This window comes from Rhagoletis pomonella, unplaced genomic scaffold (assembly GCF_013731165.1).
Source record: "Rhagoletis pomonella isolate Grant_MI unplaced genomic scaffold, Rhpom_1.0 Rhpom_scaffold_00006, whole genome shotgun sequence".
Lineage (NCBI taxonomy): Eukaryota > Metazoa > Arthropoda > Insecta > Diptera > Tephritidae > Rhagoletis > Rhagoletis pomonella.
The window spans coordinates 19,853,533-19,874,777 of record NW_023458560.1 but is presented as its reverse complement, the minus strand read 5'-3'; the positions used below and the strand labels follow the sequence as shown (position 1 = coordinate 19,874,777).

At 34.8% G+C, this 21,245-nt stretch overlaps 2 protein-coding genes across 3 annotated transcripts in view; one reads left to right on the top strand and one right to left on the bottom strand.

Annotated features, from left to right (window-relative positions):
• The window catches only part of LOC118740478 (calcium/calmodulin-dependent 3',5'-cyclic nucleotide phosphodiesterase 1), a 737,853-nt gene that overhangs the window by 173,259 nt on the left and 543,349 nt on the right, over positions 1 to 21,245 (bottom strand). The gene's annotated exons all lie outside the window — the stretch shown is intronic.
• Positions 15,160 to 17,241, top strand: LOC118740482 (polycomb protein esc-like). The gene is made up of 4 exons (XM_036472040.1): positions 15,160 to 15,323; positions 15,401 to 15,522; positions 15,577 to 15,748; positions 15,809 to 17,241. Exons 1-4 carry the CDS (start codon positions 15,246 to 15,248, stop codon positions 16,724 to 16,726), a joined length of 1,290 nt encoding a protein of 429 aa, XP_036327933.1. The 5' UTR covers positions 15,160 to 15,245; the 3' UTR covers positions 16,727 to 17,241.

The following is a 21,245-nucleotide window of genomic DNA, read 5'->3' as shown; positions in this document are numbered from 1 at the left end:
GAAAACAAATTTTTTATCAAATCCTTATTGTATGCCAAAAGTTAAAAGGCGACAAAGTAATGAACTTTATTGGCATAGTCCCTCTGGATGGTCGACAGCACAATATTTGAAGAGTTTTAATTTCAATTTAGTCAAAATGTAGAAACTGTCCTCATAATTTCTAATTTTTGCTTTATTAAATTAATCTACTGTCATTTTATTACAGATTGCGCTGCTTATTGCATTTAATAAATACCGGCGAAATTTCAAATGATATTTTGCAACGCAACCTTCATTATGCGGCACGCGTACTCGAAGCTGTCTTTCTCGACGAGTCCAAGTAAGTATTTTTGTTTCCGAACTAGAATTGTTAATCAGCTAAATCGTAAACTAAAGTCGTCTTAGAAAGAAAATAGTTTCTTTCTTAAATGATGAAAATGTTTTTAAAATTACATGAATCAATCAAGAAACAGGCGAAAGCATTTATATTAGGAATCATTCGAAAACTACGGAAGTGCAGAAATGATCCAATGATGAACAAAATTTCTAAAGAAACTATGCAAACATATCGCTTGCTTCGAGTGAAAAGGATAAAGGTACTTTTTTATTTCTTTCCGTTTCAATTCAACGAAAAGCAAATTTGCTAAGTCCAAAAGCGACAGAGGAAATTCGATAATGCCAAAATAGTACAAAATATTTTAATTAACATCGAATTCTTCTGATTCGTACGGAGTTTTGCTTTGCTTTAAACGCGCAAATAGGTTTATTCAAAGTCTTGCAAAATACTGTAAGAAGTGTTTTCCTCTCCTATAAAATTTGTAAAATATGGACTTAGCAACTTTTCACTCTAAGCTGGCGATATCTGAAATACTTATGCAAATGTAATTTAATAAAAATCAATTATCGCCGAACTTAGGCTTATAGCCCAGTTTTTTTTTCTGATAAATTTAAATTTTTTTGTATAGTTTTCCGTTTAAAAAACTGTGACAAGAATTTTTCACTGGCACAGAATAGAACCGTTAAAACGGATCATTTCTGCCACTTTTAAAATCGAAAAAATTAAAGCAGAATTCACTGATCAGTGCATTCGTAGTAATAAAGTTTTTCCAAGTCTCTTGATTTTCAAAATGATCATTAATTTGCGCCATGTGTTGGAAAAAAGATGTCACCGAATTTTCAACCCCAAATTACACATCATAGTTTAACAAACCAAAACTTCTATGAAATCAGGCCAATCGACATAAGAAATTCCGCACTCACCTCGATGCCATACTCATTGGCTGCAAGATGGCATAGTCAAAACCAAAAAAAAAAATTAGAAAGTTATTTTAATACAAAAATCACACAAGTTGAACGTTCAGCTGGCTTGCGTAGCTTTTTGTAGAAAACTAAGCGCTTAAATCCTTGCAACAAATGAGCTTTTGTTAGGTGCTTCATAGGCGATTACAATATAATTTTTAAGTAAGTACTTTTGAATGGTTCTAAAGCGCATTAGGTAAACCTGAAAATATGTTCAACTATTTTAGCACTTCAATTGAGTAAATATACATACATAAATATAAATTTATTCGCATCACTGTGTGTTTCACTTACATACCATAAATTACTTCACTACTGTTTCATCCACCACTCGTCTCATATTCTGGTCTCATTTTCATTTTATAGGTGTTATTCATTATGTAATAATTGTTAGGTGTTCAAAAATCGTATTTAGTAAACTAAAAAGCTTCAACAACTTCGCATGTTGATGTACGGTTAAACAGGAGCTTTCACTGAATTTGTTTCGAACTTTCTATCAATGTGAAAGCTTTTTTATATGATATTTTTCTTGTTATATGTACTTATGTGTATCAGAAAAATGTATTTAGTTTTTATTACTAAAATGAATGTTCAAACAAAATTTGTAATATCAAAATTTTCCTGAACTTTTTCTCCATTTTCTATTCATTTGTGTATATATTTACGTATACATACATATGTATGTATGTATATCCTGTTTCCTAACTAAAACGAGAAGATCATCTGCTTCTAATGAATGTTCCAAACGGGGATCTTCTTCTAAAATTACCGCTCAAACTTCTAATGCAGAGTAAGTCTTAGTCTGACTGACATACAAATCTACACAAGTATGTAGCTTCCCAGTTACACAAAAAATTTTATGTATCAACATTTTGTACTAAATGTGTATCATTTGATATTAAATCATTTTATTTTCCACTCTGTATTAATAAATATAGGAATATCTATAGCTAAGTATGTTGTATGTATGAAATATGTTCTATTTCTTTACTTATGTGGCTTGGAATTACATTTTTCATATATCGTACTGCACCTTCATTCTTTCGTTCATTCATACATCGCAGCATTTTCATTTTCCTGCGCTTATAAGGTGCGTATCACAATTATAACATTTTTCTTTCTTGCCTCGCCAGTGCTTTGTAATTGTGATATACACTATACATAAATACTAAGGGTGGTACATATACAAACAATAAAAATTTATATATACTTAAATGATAAAAATATATTTAAGAAATCAAGAATATTAACATCTTTTTGAATGGGTTTTCACACAATTGTTTCATAGTGTAATGGACTTAGTATTCCAAAAGCGGCAATAAATAGCAAACCTTTCTCTACGTAGTCCAAGTTAAAACCAGCCAAAAATTTAAGCTTTCCTGGTATTGGTGGGAGTAAATGTTTTGTTGCACAATTTTCTAGATGCATCTCTGCACCGAAAATAAAGTTTTTAAAAAAATTTCGCTGACGCCTTTTTGCCAGTTAGGGTTCGTTATGAGTATATTGGCTGCAACGATATTGTGATATGAGTCGATGTTTGGTCTTCGGATCATACGCACACGAGCGACTTGGTTCATCGTCTTTCGGTCTAAAAGCAGCCATGTAGCTTGATCAAACATTTTATACTAAAATCCAGAGCTGCAATAATATGAAAAGGATCAGCCTCAGTCTATTATCGGACGATGGAACAAAAGACCTTGACCACCCTGGCATTGAAAGTACAGAGCACGATTTTGTTCCCTGTTTTTCTCCTACCTTGCCCGGTCCATCGCATTCTTGGATGGCTGCAACATCTGCCTTGGTTTTCCCGAGGACGTCAAGCAGTCAGGTAGACACATCTTACCCATTAAGGGTCCTGATATTTCGTTACAGGCTTATTATGCCGGGCGGGTTCCAAACCCAGCGCGCACCTATAATTGTTTTGTTGGATACTTGTTTACACAACCAGCCGCTTGCACAGGGCAGACGCCCACTTTCTACAGCTACTAATTGTGAACAGGCGCTGCCGATTTCAGTGGGCCCTCAAACTAAATAAATCAGAGTAGTCCAACTAAGACTTATTATTTGTATTTCTGCCGTGGCCCAAGACCCTACACGTTTTGGTTACCGCATCTTGTGCATGGGTTACTCGCTTTTTTTTAAGAGTATTGTATTTGTACCACACCTTGTTGTTTACTCATCAACATCCAACAAAATTTTAAGTGAGTTTTGTAGGAAAGAAAGCAATAAGCACTAAGTTTCACGTCACTTTGACGTTTATTACTTTTATAAATTTTAATACAAAAAATGAATTATTTAAGCTGCAATAATTTCTGATTTATCTTTAATGAGCGCAACACAAAAATTATATAAGGATATTATAAAAACATATGCCAAAAAGCAGCATTTCCTTATGAATAACCTACTTAAATACTTTTACACTACTACTTGAGTTCGAATCGTTGCTTTAAACAATTTGTTTCTCTTGCCTAAAACTCACTTAAAATTTCTTGCATTTAAATGACAATTTTAGTTTTTATGCAATTGACACCTAGAATACTGAAAGATGAATAGTCCTAAAAATGATTAGATTTTTGTGCAACAAGAATACGATATGTACCTAAATATGTATGTAATTGTATGTAGCGCTTTAGGCTCTTAGCATTTAACTAATTAAATGATTTCAATTTATTTGCTCTCTGCTCGTGAAAGGCCTTGAAATGCCACTGAAGTTTATCGCCCTACTCCTTCTAACTACTTTGTGATTTATTTGTGTATATACTCGTATGTATGTAGATGTTTAAATGCCGAGTTCTGTCAAAACTGCACGAAATTCAATTAAATCCCATTTCAGTTAAACTGTAGTTAGCCGCCCAATCAACCAAGAAAATGCGCAATTTCATTCAAAGTGTGACACAAAAGCAATCCATAAATTGGCAATGGCCCGCAGGCAGTTTTGACAAAGTTCTAAAAGTCCAAAAAAGTTTAAGTTAAAAAAAAATATTGTACAATGAATTTTCAACCACTTATCCACTTAGGAGGCACTCAACTTTATTAAATGTGATTTCCGTTTTAGAATTATGTACATATGGCGCTGTCATTCAACGAAAAAAAAAACTTTTGCGTGTTGTATAAAATAATATATTTACATACATACATAAGTGACGGACGTTCATAGATAAATGGTTATTTTAGTTGTACTGATCGACAATGCCAAAGTTCCTGCTAGTCTAACAAAACAAAAACTTTAACAATAGAAAAAGTATGACTATATTTTCAACTCGATTTAAGTATTAGAATGTTTGAAAAATTCTATAAAATAAATTATCAATGGAAGTTTTTGTGTATGCACCTATGCGCTCAACTCTACGAAATTTCCCTCCACAAACTCGTGTCTACCCACCTTTGTACTTTCATACATTCTGTACTAAGTGAAATTTGAAGCATGTCCCTGTTTTCACTTCGGACATCCCTTTTACATATATCTTGAAAATGCATTGTCTACTTTTCAGTACTTACTTCGTTTGCAGAGGACAAGCTCTTGTTGCACTGCCTTTACTTCTACTACTCGCTCTTTTTCTGTCCCTCTATGTATCTCTCTCTTACTATGTTTCTTAGTTTTCTAAAACTATAAACTATTTTCGTGAAAATAGTAAATATTATTCCAAACAAATCTGCATAAAGTTTAGTGAACGCCATACATTCTGTGCTTAGACTTTTCATGGTTTGTTCACTTCAGAATCAACTTCAACATTCGCATTAACTTACATACATAACTATGTATAGTGCATTGTCTCTTCATACTACATTACCATACATTACAATAATACATACATACTCGTAAATACATTTTTCATGGCACATCTGTAAATACAACGTTTTGCTGTCAAAGTTCAACATCTGTTTTCCATACGTTTTTTTATTATTACTTGTAAAATAAGCAATGGTGCCTTTCAGCAGAAGCTATTGTGGATATATGTACATACATAGAAGTGGTAACCTAAGACGGGAGATCAAAAAGTTCACGAGATGGAGAGACTGCCTTGCAATTCTTGACCACGCAATTTTTCTAAATAGACAAGTAAATCGCATAGAAATTGTATTCCGTAGCTCTTTACTAAGCTAGGAAAACTCCTCCGATCATTATGTAAATCTTCTCATAAGGACTGTTACCAGCAGGAAATAAAGTGCAAATAAGTGTCTTCATTAGGGCTACGACTTTTTTCATCCAAAAGTCTGTGCATGCACCATAGGTTGGCCCTTGGTCTAAGGCCCTGTAAATGTAAAATAACGTTGTCCCAATATAAGATAACTTTTGTTGTGTTCTTAGGTCCCGCTCACTTTACAAATTGTATATTATTATATAAAACATTTATGATTTAACCAAGATTTGCAAAAAACCCTGACATTTCTCAACAATGCCAATAGCTTACTCCAAACTACACATTTCAAATATTTATATCCTTAATTCTTTCCGATTGACACTATTTTGCTAGCCCTTGCGAAAAATTTCTTGATTTCCAGAATGTTTGTCTATGAAAATGGTAACGCATACTTTAGCAAATCAAGCTATTAGCCAAAAAATAAATAAACGAAGTGAAGCACTTCAATTGACGTGAAAACGACAACCCTGGTTCTCATATTTTTGCGAGAGGTTTTTTCCAACAAAAACCGGTCTATTCCTTTATGATAATAAGGTCAGCGCCTAATATCTAGATGATAGAACAAGAATGTTAATGGAGAATAAATCTTGGCCAAACTTTCGTGCAGAGTATTATAGAGTTCAGACGCCTCTCTCTGTATGATTTCCAACCAACCAAATGAAGTTAGATCTCTCCGAATCGGAAATCCAGACACATTATTTTTTCTTTTTTTTTGTGGTATAAATCAACTAAATATATGAAAATTCCTGGGGTTCCTTTTGCTAGTTATCAGCTAAAATAATTCAAAAGGCGAAACAATTTCATATTTAATTTGAAACCTTTTTCTCTATACTCCATGAACTTTTTGAGCTCCCCTCAGAGGAGGGACCCAGCTTGTTGTTGAATTCTAATGTAGTTTTCGAATCGAAAATCAGGTTAGAGAACTATATTAAAGGAGAATGTCAATTAGAGAAAATTTAAAAAAAAAACGCTAGACATTAGAAATGAATTAGAATTCAATGTTAGAATACGATTAGATATCTAACCTTTTTCTTGATATCGAGAACTATCCCCCCTTTTTGTGGAGAATCCTATAGTTCTCAACAGTCTTTTTAATCGTATTCTTATCTTCTACCTTAGAGAAACACATTAGAATTGGAATCGCTTTCTAATCGTTCTCTAACCTAAATGTTTGTTGGGTTTGCTCTTCTGAGAATATACATCCGATATAATGCTAATTAAGGAAGAATACTTAAAAGTGTAATTTATGTTGAAGGTTTTTATATACCCAGCCCGGCTATCATTGACTTTATTATAGAAAGATAGATAGACAGACTTTAGGGTGTAGCAAGAAGCACTGTGACTTGAAAGATCTTTGTATGCCGATATCTATGAGATTTATACATGCATATACATTAGGGTAATTTAGAAAAAAGTTTATTTTTTTCCTCGGAACCGTGCTCAAAAGTTTCATTTAGACGCAAAAATAAGTTTCCGAAAATATGAGAAAAAATAACTTTTTTCGATAAGTCAACTCGGTCAAAAGTGATTCACCATCCTTTCGAATTTGACCTCGAATAACTTTTGTCCGAGTTGATTTATTTAAAAATGACTCCCCACTTTTTTGGTAGAGCGTTCAATTCTCTACAAAAATACTCCAAGATCTTTACAGTACATTGTACCGTTTGTTAAATATAAAAATCAGAAGCAAAAAAAAAATATATTTTTCATGTGTTATTCTTATGGGGAATCGAAAAGTGCGGTGCGGACAATCTTAGGGTCGGTTGTTTAATGTCTGGTTATCACTACCACCCAGTTAAACATCATTATCGGCGATTACGACATCATGCATATGGCATGTGATCGATAAAGAAGACGTTGTATTTAACCGGAGCTTCTACCTCCGATTTGTGTTAACCAGACATTGAAGAACCGGCCCTTAATATTAGTATTAAGGGCTCATATTTTCTGACACTTATTTTGGCATCTAAACGAAACTTTTGAGCATGGTTTCGAGGAAAAAAAAATTTAAAAAAATTACTGAATCACCCTAATATACATTGCATACAAATAACCAAAGACGGATTCGCTTAAATTACTACTTATTAGTGCAGAAGAGATTTTTAACACCTTCGTATTAGCGTAAGGTCAATAAGCGTAACTAATGGCCCTAGCTCCAATAATTTTATCAGGATGGGACTTCTATCGATATTTAGCCTAAACAGCAGATCTTTTTTCATGCGATGAGCGATGATCATCTAGATGTGATTGAAATGGCGGTTGACAAAAGGAGTCAAAGTTTTGACAGCAAGGGCTTTTGACTACGTGTTACTCACCGCTTATCTAAGCGATGGCAATAATCTTTGTTCGCATATACACCCCTTAGATATTTAAGTTTCAGCTCTCTCTTGAGGATGCTGAGATGCCCGAGACTTGGTTTTTACGCCCTGGAACTAAGAGTATTTCTATCAAGAACCGTTTCAAAATTCAGGGAATCTCGAAATATTTTGGGCCATCTCAATGACTAAGGACCAATTACCAGGATACAAAAGATCTTTTAGCTCTCAGTATTTCTTATGCTACTAAATTAGATGTTAATAGTTACTTTAGATTTAAATCGATTGAAATTAACTTTTAGTTAGTACAAGTACAAATTTAGCTACAAAATATAGAGTGAGAAAACTTCTAACATTATTTGTTAAACTTGAAATTCATAGTCTTTTCTTTCGCTATACATATCTACTAAAAAAAGTACCTGCTGATTTTTGCTTTTAGAAGAAGGCTTTGAGTGGGTGTCATTTGATCATTATAATGGCTAGTCCGATAAAACAAATTTGAGTTTTTGGTTAAAAATCATGGATGTTGGTAAAACTTTGCCTAACTGGGCTAATGCAAAAATTTTCCACAAAAAAATGGAAAAATTCAAACAAGAAAATTAAATACTACATTTTCAAGTGTTCTGGGGCTTTAGATCATAAAAATCGCAGAAAAAAAAGTATGTGCGGACTCGTGTTCCCGAAAATATTTTGTTTACGAATCGCTAGCTATGGTATTTTAAAATTAAAAAAAAAAAACAATATGTTTTTTATACGGTTTAGGCTAGCCACTAACGCGCGAACCATGCCACTAACGTGAAAAATTACGACGAACATCGATAAATCAGTTGTGTTTGTTGGATGTTAGATGCTTGCTCTAGCCATTATTATTCTCAAATTACACTCAGTTAAAGATATTGAAATACAAATAAATTTTATCCCAGTCGACTATTTCTCACTGAGACTTTTAAATGCCATTTTAATAAATAAACCGTAAAATTTCAATCAAAACAATTCTTTAACAAAATCTAATACTAATCCTAAAATTTAATTTAGATTTTTAAAAATTATAATTGAATTTCTTCTCTCTCTTTCTGCGCTCTCATTGAAAAACAAAACATTGAAAAATATTTACGTTTACACAAAATTCCGCTACTCTAAAATGCGCACCTGCTGTACGGCTTCCTTGTACTCTGTGTGCGTTGCTGTTGCTATTACTCACTGCACACTGTTGAAAATTTCACCAAACAAATCACCATAAAATAACTAAAATTGAAAACCGCGCAACCGTAACACTCTCGCTCCGCTCCGCCAAACATACCTGTGCACTGCAGCAGTCAGCAAACACGCGAACCAAATGATTCGCATCAAGGTTGCAATGGTAATTGCAGAAATGTAAGTTGTAGCCAGCGTAGCCACGACGAGCAGCATCAAGAGCAACAAGAATACAGTTGCGGCAGCGGTGCTGGCACTGGCGATGGCGATGGTGGTGGTGGTAGTAATCATAGCAATCAGGATAATAACAATTTGTGCAACAGTTGTAGTTTACGCACAGATAACCAACAACAACAAAACAATGCGTCTGACAATCAAACAAGCATCGATAGTCGCACCAAGGGAGTAACACTGGCGCCCCAAACGCACAGTGGGCCCACAGGACCGCCGGACACGATTATGGAAGCAGATCCGGAAACTGAAGCAGCTGCGGAAACGGATAACGTGACGACAGCAACAAGCGATGCGAAAACCGGTGCGCAAGCAGAGCAAGGGCTCACAAATGCCAGCGAGGCAGAGGCGGCGGCGGGGGCATCAAAAGTTAGCTTTGCTGATGGTAAAAGCGAGAAACAATGTAGTGGTGGTGGTCATCGTGGTGGTGATGGTCAGAGTGTCGGCAGCAGTAGTAGTAATAAAGCAACCATGCAGAGGCAAAGGCGCCTGCGCACACCGGTTTGGGCGAGGTCCATGTCGTCGACGACAAATAAAACGTACATAAAAGTTTATACCTACTGTTTTTATAGTTCTAACAAGATTTATTGTTGACACTAATTTGTTGTGTTTTTTTTTTGTTTTCATTGTTTAAATAAATTTAATTATGTACAATAAAATGTATTATAAAACTTTTGAGCGATTTTCGTTAAACTTTAACCCCTTTCAACCCGTTCGGTTCGTTGAGTTATATACTTGTATACATACTTACTATATATCTATACAATGAAACTTTAATAACTTGCACACTACCAAAATACTTAATAAGCATTTTAGCCAAACTAAAACAACAAATAAAAACCACATTCTGTATAAACTGCTGTATCGGTCTCTTTTTGGCAAACATTTTGCGTCTTCTCTGTCTTGCTCTAATGTATATGTCTTCTTTTAGCATTCTATTCTTCGTCTATCCATCTGTGAAACTGTCTAATACATTTATAACTTCCAAACCTTGTATAAGTCTTTTTCAGCAAACTCCGATAACTTAACCTAACACTATCTAATTTTTATCTGTAAATTTTTGTATTTCGCACAGTTTTTTATGTATGTTTAATCTTTGATTACTATTTTTGCTAAAAGTTGGTCGCATGATTTTACTAAAAATATAAATATTTAATTCTTTCTTACTTTAAGTTTAAGAAATCCGCATATTGCACTTAAAAAATGTTTGTTATAAATGCATATGAATATATTTCATGCCAGAATTTTAAGGTTGGTTTAACTGCTTATTAGGTAGTAGTTGAAAAATAATGCAAAAAATGAATTGGTTCACTTAACACATTTCATCGCTATTGACTGGTTTAGATTAAGATCAAACATATATGTATGTACCAGCAATAGGAAGCCATAAGGTAATCCACACAACAATTTTAATTATTATATTATAATATCACTTAACACATTCCCATAATATTAAATGTAATAACCGAATGTCGGCGAATAAATTGCCTGGACCAGAAGCTCGACGAAAGTTTGCAGCACATAATTCTCACATCGCTAAGGCATATTTTCATATCCATTTTAGCATCCAAATAAATGAAACTCTTGTATTTTATATGTATTACTTTAACTTTGTCTGCTATATTTCTGCAGTGGGGAAATGACGCAGTAGATTGTAATTCTTTTTTTTCATTTCCGTCTGTATAGGAAACCACTTTTGTTTCGTACTATGAGTGTTGCCAGATTTTAAACCCTTTGGGCGGCTTTCGGGGTTCGAACTGAGTAAACATTTTATAGTTTGTAATAGACTCGAAGAAAAAATGCAGTAGCTAGTAAATTTCGCAGTGTTACGTAGTTTTAACTAAATTTGTTTCGAATACATTTTTTAAGGTTAATCTTCATTATATAGAAAAAGTTTCCGTTAAGACTCATGCATATCTGTTTAAATAGCTTGTTCTCGTATCTTAGGATATTCAGGTTTTACAGGAACGATGTTCCCCACGCCAGGTCATACAAGGTTTATTAAAGGCGAAAACAGGGCTCGCATCGTAACATCCATTCAAGGATCGAAAACGATACGAAAGAAAATTACGTGATACGTTACAGAGTACGTTCACGTAAGTCATAATCCGAAAAATGTGTTTTTACGTTATCGTAAGTGAGGTTTCGAGCCCAGATTTTCCTGTATATCCTGTAAAACCTGCAAATCCTGGGGTATGAAAACAGGCTAACAGCTTTGTGTGGTATATTTTCCACGCACGTTAACGTTTAATAGGTATGTTTCACTGTATTAATAAGGTTATTCTTTTTCTTCTTATAAGCATATTGCATTACAAAAATCACCAAAATTTGTTTGAACTGCCAAATTTTAATGCAAAATATTATCGAGTTTCAAATCTACTATTTCTGTGTTCGTATGGAAAAGTAGCTTATGTCGAAAGGCCGGTTTTAGTATAATGCGGCATCCCCTTTATTTTTTAAACGACAAGGAATTTTTTGATGAGACTTTAAAAGAATATTGACTTGCTAGTACCGGAACTATTTCTTGCACGTTTATTAGCTAAAAGTTGTTTAACGGCTTAGCGCCCGTAAATCATTCGCAATCGTATGCTGCGAATGCCGATTTATACTAAAGCCAGCCTTTCGACATAAGCTACTTTTCCATACGAACACAGATTTGTTCATATTAAAAAAAAAATACTTCCTGAATAGTGCATTTTCCCGTTAAGTAACGCCCACATTGTCATTAAAATTTTTATTAATTCGGGGTAATGCCACGTCGGCATTAAAAATTGAAAAAACTACAAACAGCTGCTGATTTGCATTTTTGTAAAGTCAAAATATATTTCGCGCCATGAAAGGCACGGTGCACATTAGAGCGACATCGAAATGCTGAGTAATTGGGAGTTGGTAGGAAGCGATGAAAACAGTGCTCAGTTGCACGATACGCAAGGGATATATAATGCCGCAGTGTCGCTGTTGTGCACAGTTTTCATCGCTTCCTACCAATTCTTAATTAGTCAGCATGTCGATATCGCTTTCAAATCATACCGTTATCGTATCGCTCTAATAACATGTTCGGACCGTCACCGAAAACAAATTTTCGTTGCTAAAACTAGTATTCGGCAAAAACTTGTGTTTTCGTCCATGTAGAATATGTCAAACGAAAAGCAGAACCCGAATCGTCACATACGATATCGTATTACTCGTCACATAAAAACACATTTTTCGGATTATGACATACGTGAACGCACTCTTTATCCCATTAAGCTACTTGAAAGCTCACGTTCCACTCATTCCAATCGGTATCTGCACTAGTTTTTAGATATATTTATCGAAGTGGAAGTCATAATTTATCATGTTTAATATGCCAGTTCAGACTTATTGTTAATGCTTTGGTTTTTTTTTTTTTTTTGTAACAAAACTGTAAACAAAGGATGTAAGAAATGTCAACGAAAACACTACCAGCCGGGGAAAACAGCCTTCAGCCCACAATCCCGAAACTTTTTTTCAAAGTGATTCGTTGTCGATCCGAACGTAGTATAATGTGCACCATACATAAATCTTTTTATAGTAGAGGTCTTCACACCGAGTTTTGTACTTGGTGTTCGGTAACACCAGTTTTTCACCACCACCACCAGTTTAAACTTAGATTAAGTACACTGAGTTTAAATTGAACAACTAACTGACACTTGATAGGCTGATCTTAGTTTAAACCAGCCAGATGGGTCGTTTAAACTGAGTTTATACCACAGCCGTGCGCTGAAAAACTGGCCCTTAATAATCGTTTTACGCAAGGTAGAGTAATGTAAGTTGGAAAAAACTTTGATTTAGAAAAATTATAATTTTTAAATTCGAAGCCTTTAAGTAAAAATCTTCTCTCCAATCAATAAAACACTTAAAAACGTTGTATTATGTTTTGATTAGCATTAGTACTTTCCATGTAACATTTGTTACATATTTCGCCCTTGATAATCTCACTAATATATACCGTATTAAATCCGTACAGGAATTGGAAGCACATGATTGATGAGATAACGGTTTGATTTCGACAGCAAATGGAGGGAAGCTATATGAAAGTGAAAAGAAAACTAAATTTTCGAAATTTAATAATACCTAAAAATATGGACCGTTGAGCTGGAGGAAAAAGATAAAGTGGAAGTGGTGCATCCCTTTTTGCTGAATTTAACGGTAAACATTTTTTGGTGCAAATTGACAGGGGGCTAAACGTAAAATTTTCAACATTTCCAAAAGCTTATTTTTCGAAAGGTGTTAATTTTGTATTTTTAGAATATGGACACCGTTGGAAAGGTGATTGAAGGACCTTTCATTCGATATATATATTTATGTATATAATGTGTACATATTTCGAGAATAAGTAAAAAAACGATAATTTGTTTTTATAAAAATGAATTTTTCGTAAAAAAATTCGTTACTAACTATAATAAAAGATATGTTTATCAAAAAGAGCACAAAACTTCTCTAATTTGACGTATAATTTTATATAGTTAGGTTTCAGAACAACTACCAACGGTGAAATGAAACAATTGTATTAATGTTATATTCTATTAATTTATCCTCATAATTTTCGTCTACATTTTAAACAATTATATTTGGTAAATTTTATAAACCGTAATGTGGCGATGTTATGAAATTTTGGAATACCAAATCGCCCCATTTTCTATTTTCTTTTATACATATAAGCATAATTTAATATATACCTAATGAAAATTTGGAATGAAAAATCGTGCGATTATTTATTCCACATTTCACGTGTGACGCTTTTTTCTTTGATCATATAAAACGACTTTTTAATATACATATATTTAGTCAAATATGATGTGCAGAAGAATTGTTTGTTACAAACCACTTATCAACTTAAAAGTATTTTTGTGCTCTTTCTGATAAACATGTTTGTTAATATAGTTAACTATGTTTTTTTTACCGAAAAACATCTATTTTTATAAAAAAATTTCCATATTTTCATTTTTTTCTCGAAATATGTAAAATTATATACATAGATACATATATATAACAAATGAAAAGTATTTCAATTACCTTTTAAATTCACATTTTGAAAATCAGTTCAACAGTTTTCGAAATATAAGTTTTTAAAAACACTGAAAATTCCACGTTTAGACTCCCTTAGCGACGCCCTTGTTAATATGCCCCAAAAAAAAGTATTCCTTTAAAATCAGGAAAAAGGGGCGGGCCACATATACTTTTTTTTAGCTCAACGCCCCCTATTCTCTGGGTGTTCCACGAATTCTCGTTAAAAAACGTTAAACGAATAAAATATTCTCACATAGGAATATTTATATTTGAATAAACGAAATCACATGTAATTAGTTGCGTTTTTTTACTCATTTCCAGTAAAATCCAGTAAAAGTTTTTACGAATTTTCATGTTTTGGCGTTTTCGTACGCAAAAACTTGCAAAGTAGGGGAAATTGAGAGAGCGAAAAATGACAGCTGAAGTTGCAAGTTTTTACTGGATTTTACTGGATAAATTTTTACTTGTAAGAATTTGCCAGTACGCAAAACAGCTGATCGCATGTTGCTGTATGAAATTTAAACTAATAAGGAAACTGTTTGTGGATTTTTATTGTGGAAATTTTCAAAACAAACATATTTAAATATAAAATATATCGTTTTATTGGGAATATGCTGCGAATAAACAACCAATTTATCAGCTGTTCATGAAACTTGCAAATTATTACTGGAAAAGCGTTCGCGTACTTTTTTGCAAATTTTTTCTATGAGAGCGAATTCTTAGAAATAAAGTTACTGGAGAGTTACTGGCAAGTTACTGGATAATTTGTAAAAAAACACAACTATTATCATAAAAGGGAAAGCGTTTCGCTTGCACACACTGCTTACTAAAGATCGGCCACGTTGGGTGCAACCATGTACGCTGAGTGTGCACTGAACACAGCCAGGCAACGAGCAATTTGCTCAGCTGGCAGTTTGACAGCTAAAAGTTGCCGCCTAAAATACAAACAAACCAGTGGCGGTTAGCAATTAAAAACGCGTGTCGAATTTACACATTTTCAATGGTTGTTCGTTTGTAAAATAGCTTTAAACATTTAATTTTATTTTAATACAATATGTCCAAAGTTAAAAGTGATAAAGCCGTATCATCTGAGAAAAGTGTTCACGGTGAAAATAGCGATGACTCGGGTGGTGTAAGTTTATTTTCCGTTTATACATATTCTTGCGGAAACCTGAATTATAATTTGTGTGTCATTGATTTTTTTCAAAGGATGATACCGCCAGCGTTAGCACGAATAATACTTCACGCAGCAAGTCGCCTACCGCTCGCCGATCGCGTGGTCACAGACGTAGCAACAAAGCAAAAGCGCGGAAACCAGCATACAAATATGAGTAAGCTTGATTGTTTGCTGCTAATATAATTTGTATGAGTTTAATTTGCTTTAGTTATCATGTGAAGGAAAATCATGGTCAGGCCATTTTTGGCATTAGTTTCAATCATTGGCTGGGTAACGATCAGCCGCATATATTCGCCACTGCCGGCAGCAATCGCTGTACCGTTTATGAATGCCCACGTCAAGGAAGTATTAAATTGATTCTCTGCTACGCAGACCCGGATGTAAGTTAATGCATTTCCATGTAAAGAAGATAAAAAGTAATCAATCTTGTTCAATTGCAGCCAGATGAGGTATTTTACACATGCGCATGGTCGTATGATATTAACACATCTTTGCCATTACTTGCCACTGCCGGCTATCGCGGAGTAATACGCGTTATTGATGTGCAAAACAATGAGACTGTAGGCAATTATATTGGCCATGGACAGGCCATCAACGAACTGAAATATCATCCGCGACAACCGCACTTACTGCTCTCTGGTAGTAAAGACCATGCCATACGCCTTTGGAACACACAGTCACATGTTTGTATTGCAATTTTTGGTGGTGTAGAGGGACATCGCGATGAGGTGCTATCGATTGATTTTGATTTCCGCGGCGAACGTATTATGTCCAGTGGAATGGACCATTCGTTAAAACTGTGGTTCATAAACACCAACGATTTTAAGGAGAAAATCGAATTGTCACGTACATTCAATCCACAGAAATCACCGCGACCATTCCCAACAATAATGCAACATTTTCCAGATTTCTCTACGCGCGATATACATCGCAATTATGTTGATTGTGTACAATGGTTTGGCGATTATGTACTCTCTAAGTCATGTGAAAATTCCATTATCTGTTGGAAGCCTGGACAACTGCATCAAAGTTTGTCCTCACTTAAACCAAACGATCCGTCATGCACCATTATAGCAGAATTCGATTACGATGAGTGCGAAATATGGTTTGTACGGTTCGGTTTTAACCCGTGTCACAAAATAATTGCATTGGGCAATCAGCACGGCAAAGTATATGTGTGGGAACTTGATCCCGGCGATCCTGGGCATCCATACACAAGTACGCTAAATAATTTAAAGTGTAATTCTGTTGTGCGGCAGGTAGCATTCTCACGCGATTCCAGTGTGCTGGTTTATGTATGTGACGATGGCACAGTTTGGCGATGGAATCGAACCAATATGGTACAAAAAACGCCGTGAAGATTACTACTAATAATAAACGTCTTTCAAAATTAACCAATTCGTAAATGCCAATTAAAATATACCAAACTGCTGTAAGAGGAAAACCGTGAAAGTCAATTGCGAAAGTAGATTAATATGCATAGTTACTAAGCTAGTTGTTGTTTTTTAACATAAATTTAGTGCAACAAGATTTATATAGTTTATATATTTTAGTCTGATAATTAGAACAAAAAAATGCTGCGCGACACTTTTTCAATTAAAACTTGTTTGTTTTTATGAACTGTGCATTTCAAGTGGCAATGATTAATCATGATTGGAGTTCTTGAATGCAGAATAACGGCCGTTTTCCTACCATACTTGAAATTTATATGTCTTGAACGGTCAATACTTTTTGGTGTTTAACGAACCTCTGAGTTAAATACACCTAATTAAAACCTCATTAACCTAGATAGACACAAACTGTTAAAATTTACATATAAATGTACTTATTGTAGTATATACGTGCATATGTATGTACATACATACTTTATAAAATTAGCATCTTCATTTAAAATTTAATTTCTATATAGTATATTACCGAGATAGATTATTTGTAAATAAAAAAATTTAGTCCCGAATAAATACATTTAAAACTAAGCTTAGTCGAAACCGAATTGAATTCGTAACTAACTACATAATAACAAACCTTAATTGAAATTTTGAAATTGAAAAAGCGGAAATCGCTTACGGCATTCAATAAATTCGTTAGCGCTTTCAAAGTTATCTAAAGCATAAACAAACGGCAGCGTTGATCCGGATCAACTCAGGATCAACGCTGCTGTCTGTTTAAGCGTTTCGTATCCTTCGGCAAATAAATCTCACCACAAGAAATTACGGCCGTCTACTGAGCAATGACATCAACAAAGCATTAGTTAGTCAAAAACGAATTAGTTAGCCCGTAGTCAATACTCCGAACGTGATCTGTTGCCATAATTAGTTTTACATTACATTTGGCAATTGCATCTGATATCAACGGACTACATGCTTTTTCCATTTTTTATATCGCATCATTTTGCCTTTTTTGCTCACTTCATTTATTACTCATACCAATGGAAGCAACTCAGCTACTTGTGTATTCATCAACTCACCATAGGCCATAATGAGTGGACAACGATGGTAGTTTGAAGTTACGCAACCACTTATTGAAAAACCCCCTGAATATCTGAGCTGCTAACAGAGCGGATGTGTACTGTAATCAAACCGGAAAGGATGTGGCTGTATTTGCAGAGACCAATTAGGAAACTGATTTTGAGGAGTAGGATGGGAAATCTTTGCGTTTTGCTTTACGAAAGACGATTTTCTATATGTACATATGTGTATGTGCGCTTGTCGACCTGCATTTTCAAGGCTAAGTAGACGGCAAAATGAGGTACAGATAAATGTATGTTTTGAAGGACTGTCAACAAAGTAATCTATTTCGACTGAGCAGCACTTAATACCAAAATAACATTAGTATACTTTAGTGTAAGTGTTGGACAATGTAGAGACTTTTACATACATTTTTGATAAAGCAACTTAGGAGAATTTAACAAATACTTTTTCTAAAGTAAGTTGAATATTTTCTGTACTGTATAAATTGATAAAATTTGTTTTATGTAGTTTTTTAAAGGATAAAATTGCCTGCCATATTCGTAAATTACTCAAATAGAAACAGGTATTTCGTCGTCACTTGCAAAAGTACGTTTTTAAATATATAGTTTAAATATAGTTCCTTCTTAACACATTCTGCTAAAATTCAAGGCCACAATATAAAAAAAGATGCAGACTTGTTGAGCCATATGAATAAAGGATAAGCAATAAAGTTGAGTCTGAAATTTTAATAAAAAGCAATTGCTTATTCATGCGGCCCATTAGCCTTTATAGAACAATCTTAAACATTCCTTATACAAATAACTTTTTTGCTTCGCCCATAAAATTTAAAATTTGTCATTTAGCGCGTTTGCATTGATGAAGAGAGTTGAAAATATTGTAGTGATACAAGATTTAGGGCCGGTTGTTCAATGTGTGGTTATCACTACCACTACACTTTCGACGATTTCGACATCATGCATGTAACATGTGATCGATAAAGCAATCGTTGTACTTAACCAAATCTTCTACCTCCGATTTGTGGTAATCAGACATTGAACAACCGGCCCTTAAGTGCCCTCAGCAACTATACATTCGATTAAGATTTACAGCATCTAAGAGTTTTTAATTACTTAGGCAAATAAGAAGTAACTATCTCTTAATAAATACAAACATACATACATATGTACTTCGTTATGGCATCTTTTCAGCTGAATCAAAAGCAAAAACTTTATGCGATCTTAATTCTCTGTTGCATTCATGTGACTTCCACTTTTTTTGTGTTAAGTCTTTATGAAGCTACCATGCAGGAAACTCCGCTGTTTGCTGGCACAATCGTCGAATTGGCATAACAAATGCTTATGGAAAAAAATTACAGTCTTGTAATATCAATCGACGTATTAGCGTAGCAAATGCTTAGGGAAAAAAATCACAAAGTTATTGTTTGCTTTTAAAAGCACTTCCAACATCATTTTTGCTAACCATGCAATATATTTTTGAAAGAGGGCATTATTCTAGACATTTTTGTTGTCTAAGTGGTAAAAAGAGTTACTGCTTTGATTTTTGAGGAAAAGTTGTTAAAAAAATAAAAATAAAAAATAAACGTGTGGGTGGGTTATGTGTCTAACTGCAACCAGGGACCACCCACCATATTTCACCATCTTTTTAAAGATTTTCGCACTTTTTCCCAAAGTGTGCTAATATTAGTAAAATATTTACAATAGCTGTATGATGTATTCGGGAAATATATTGTAAAAATATAGGGATAGTAGTATTCAACCAGATAAAGAAAAAGAAAAACTTAACAAATTTCTCCCATTATTATGTTTATTTTATTTACTGTCCGAACGTTTTTTTTTTTATCGGAACTAACCAAAATTGTGAGGCTGGGGTATGTATGTAGCAAGAGCTGTAAAAAGTTAACACATTTTAAATACTCTAAACTGCCCACAATATGTAGCTGTGGTTGTAGTGTATTATGGTTGATGTAGCTGATGTATGTAGCTAGCGAAATAGCTTGTGGCTGTGGTACTACATTCTGGTTAGCCAGTAATTCGTGCACTCGGGCTACATGCCGCTCGTTGTACTGTTTTCTTGCCCCTTTTAATCAGTTTCCACTCCACTTTATTTACGAATAAATCGATGCCGATTGTTGCGTATTAAATATTTAGCTCTGGTATTAACCTTGTAACAGCGAGGCAGAAGAAAAAAAGGGGTCCCGCCGCCTCGTGGATTATAAGGTTGGAAAGTCAAATCATGTTGTCATGTATGCCTATCATAGTCAGGTGTTTATGCCACGAGCGGTATGCAGTCCAATCTGCTCAATGAAAGCAAATACCTCGCAAGCAGGTGTGAGCCGAGTGGCCAATAAGCTGGTAGTCTGTTTTGATTACAGCTTTTCGACGCTGAGCATTCCTTGCATTGTTGGACGCACATTTTTTGCTGCGCAGAGCCAGGTGCGTATTTTGACTGCAACAAGATAGTGGTCACAGTCGATGTTTGGCCTTCGGAGTGTACGCAATGTCTAAATCACTGGAAACGTGCCTTTCGTCTATCACAACATGATCGATTTCGTTTACCGAACTGGTGAGAGCCATGTAGCTTGATGGATCTTTAACTGCTTGATCCTGGTACTGGATACTTCCATTTTTCGGGCCCGGCGAAGTCGATTAGCCTCAGTTCGTTGTCGGACGTTTCGTCATGAAGGCTGAGTTTCGGACAGTAGGGCCAAAGATCCCATCCTCTCTCACCCATCCAATACCGAATTTGCGCTCCTTTAGGTAGCAAATGTAGTAGACGTCACAAGGCCCCAGCATTTTTTCCATTGCCCCGTTCATTGCATTTATTTTAAGGTGTTGATGTCAGCCTTAGTCTACCCTAGGACATCAACCAGCTAGGCAGAGGCACGTTTCCCATTAAGGGTCCGGATATTCCAGGTTCCATACCCTCAAATTACAGTCCTTTATCCGTTTTCCGTAGTCGTCATCACAAGGCTTGGTTTTCCTTTTCATTGGGAAGGTCTTTTGCATCGCCAAACCCAGCGCATGCAGAGTTTTTCGCCTTCTCACTTTAGTTCGCACCCAAGCGAGTGTTTGGTCGCCACTCAGAGGGTATGTGGATATAAATAGCCGGGCGTCATGAATAGCAATCGAAACGTACGCAAAAGATTCACTTCTTGCCACTCCCTATTGAATGGCAGTCAAAAACTTTCCCCACTTGCGCGGACTTCTGCGCACGGAGCTATCCCACAGCAAAGAAGGGTTATGATCCTATTGGCCATATAGCTGCTGTTTCTTTGCTACTTATCTATCAGCCTCCTCATTGCCACGTATGCATGTATGGCCTGGGATCAACAGTGTTTTTCTATTCCCACTACCATATGCCATTTGAATTAACATTAAGATTTGGCGGTTTAAATGTCTCTGAAGAC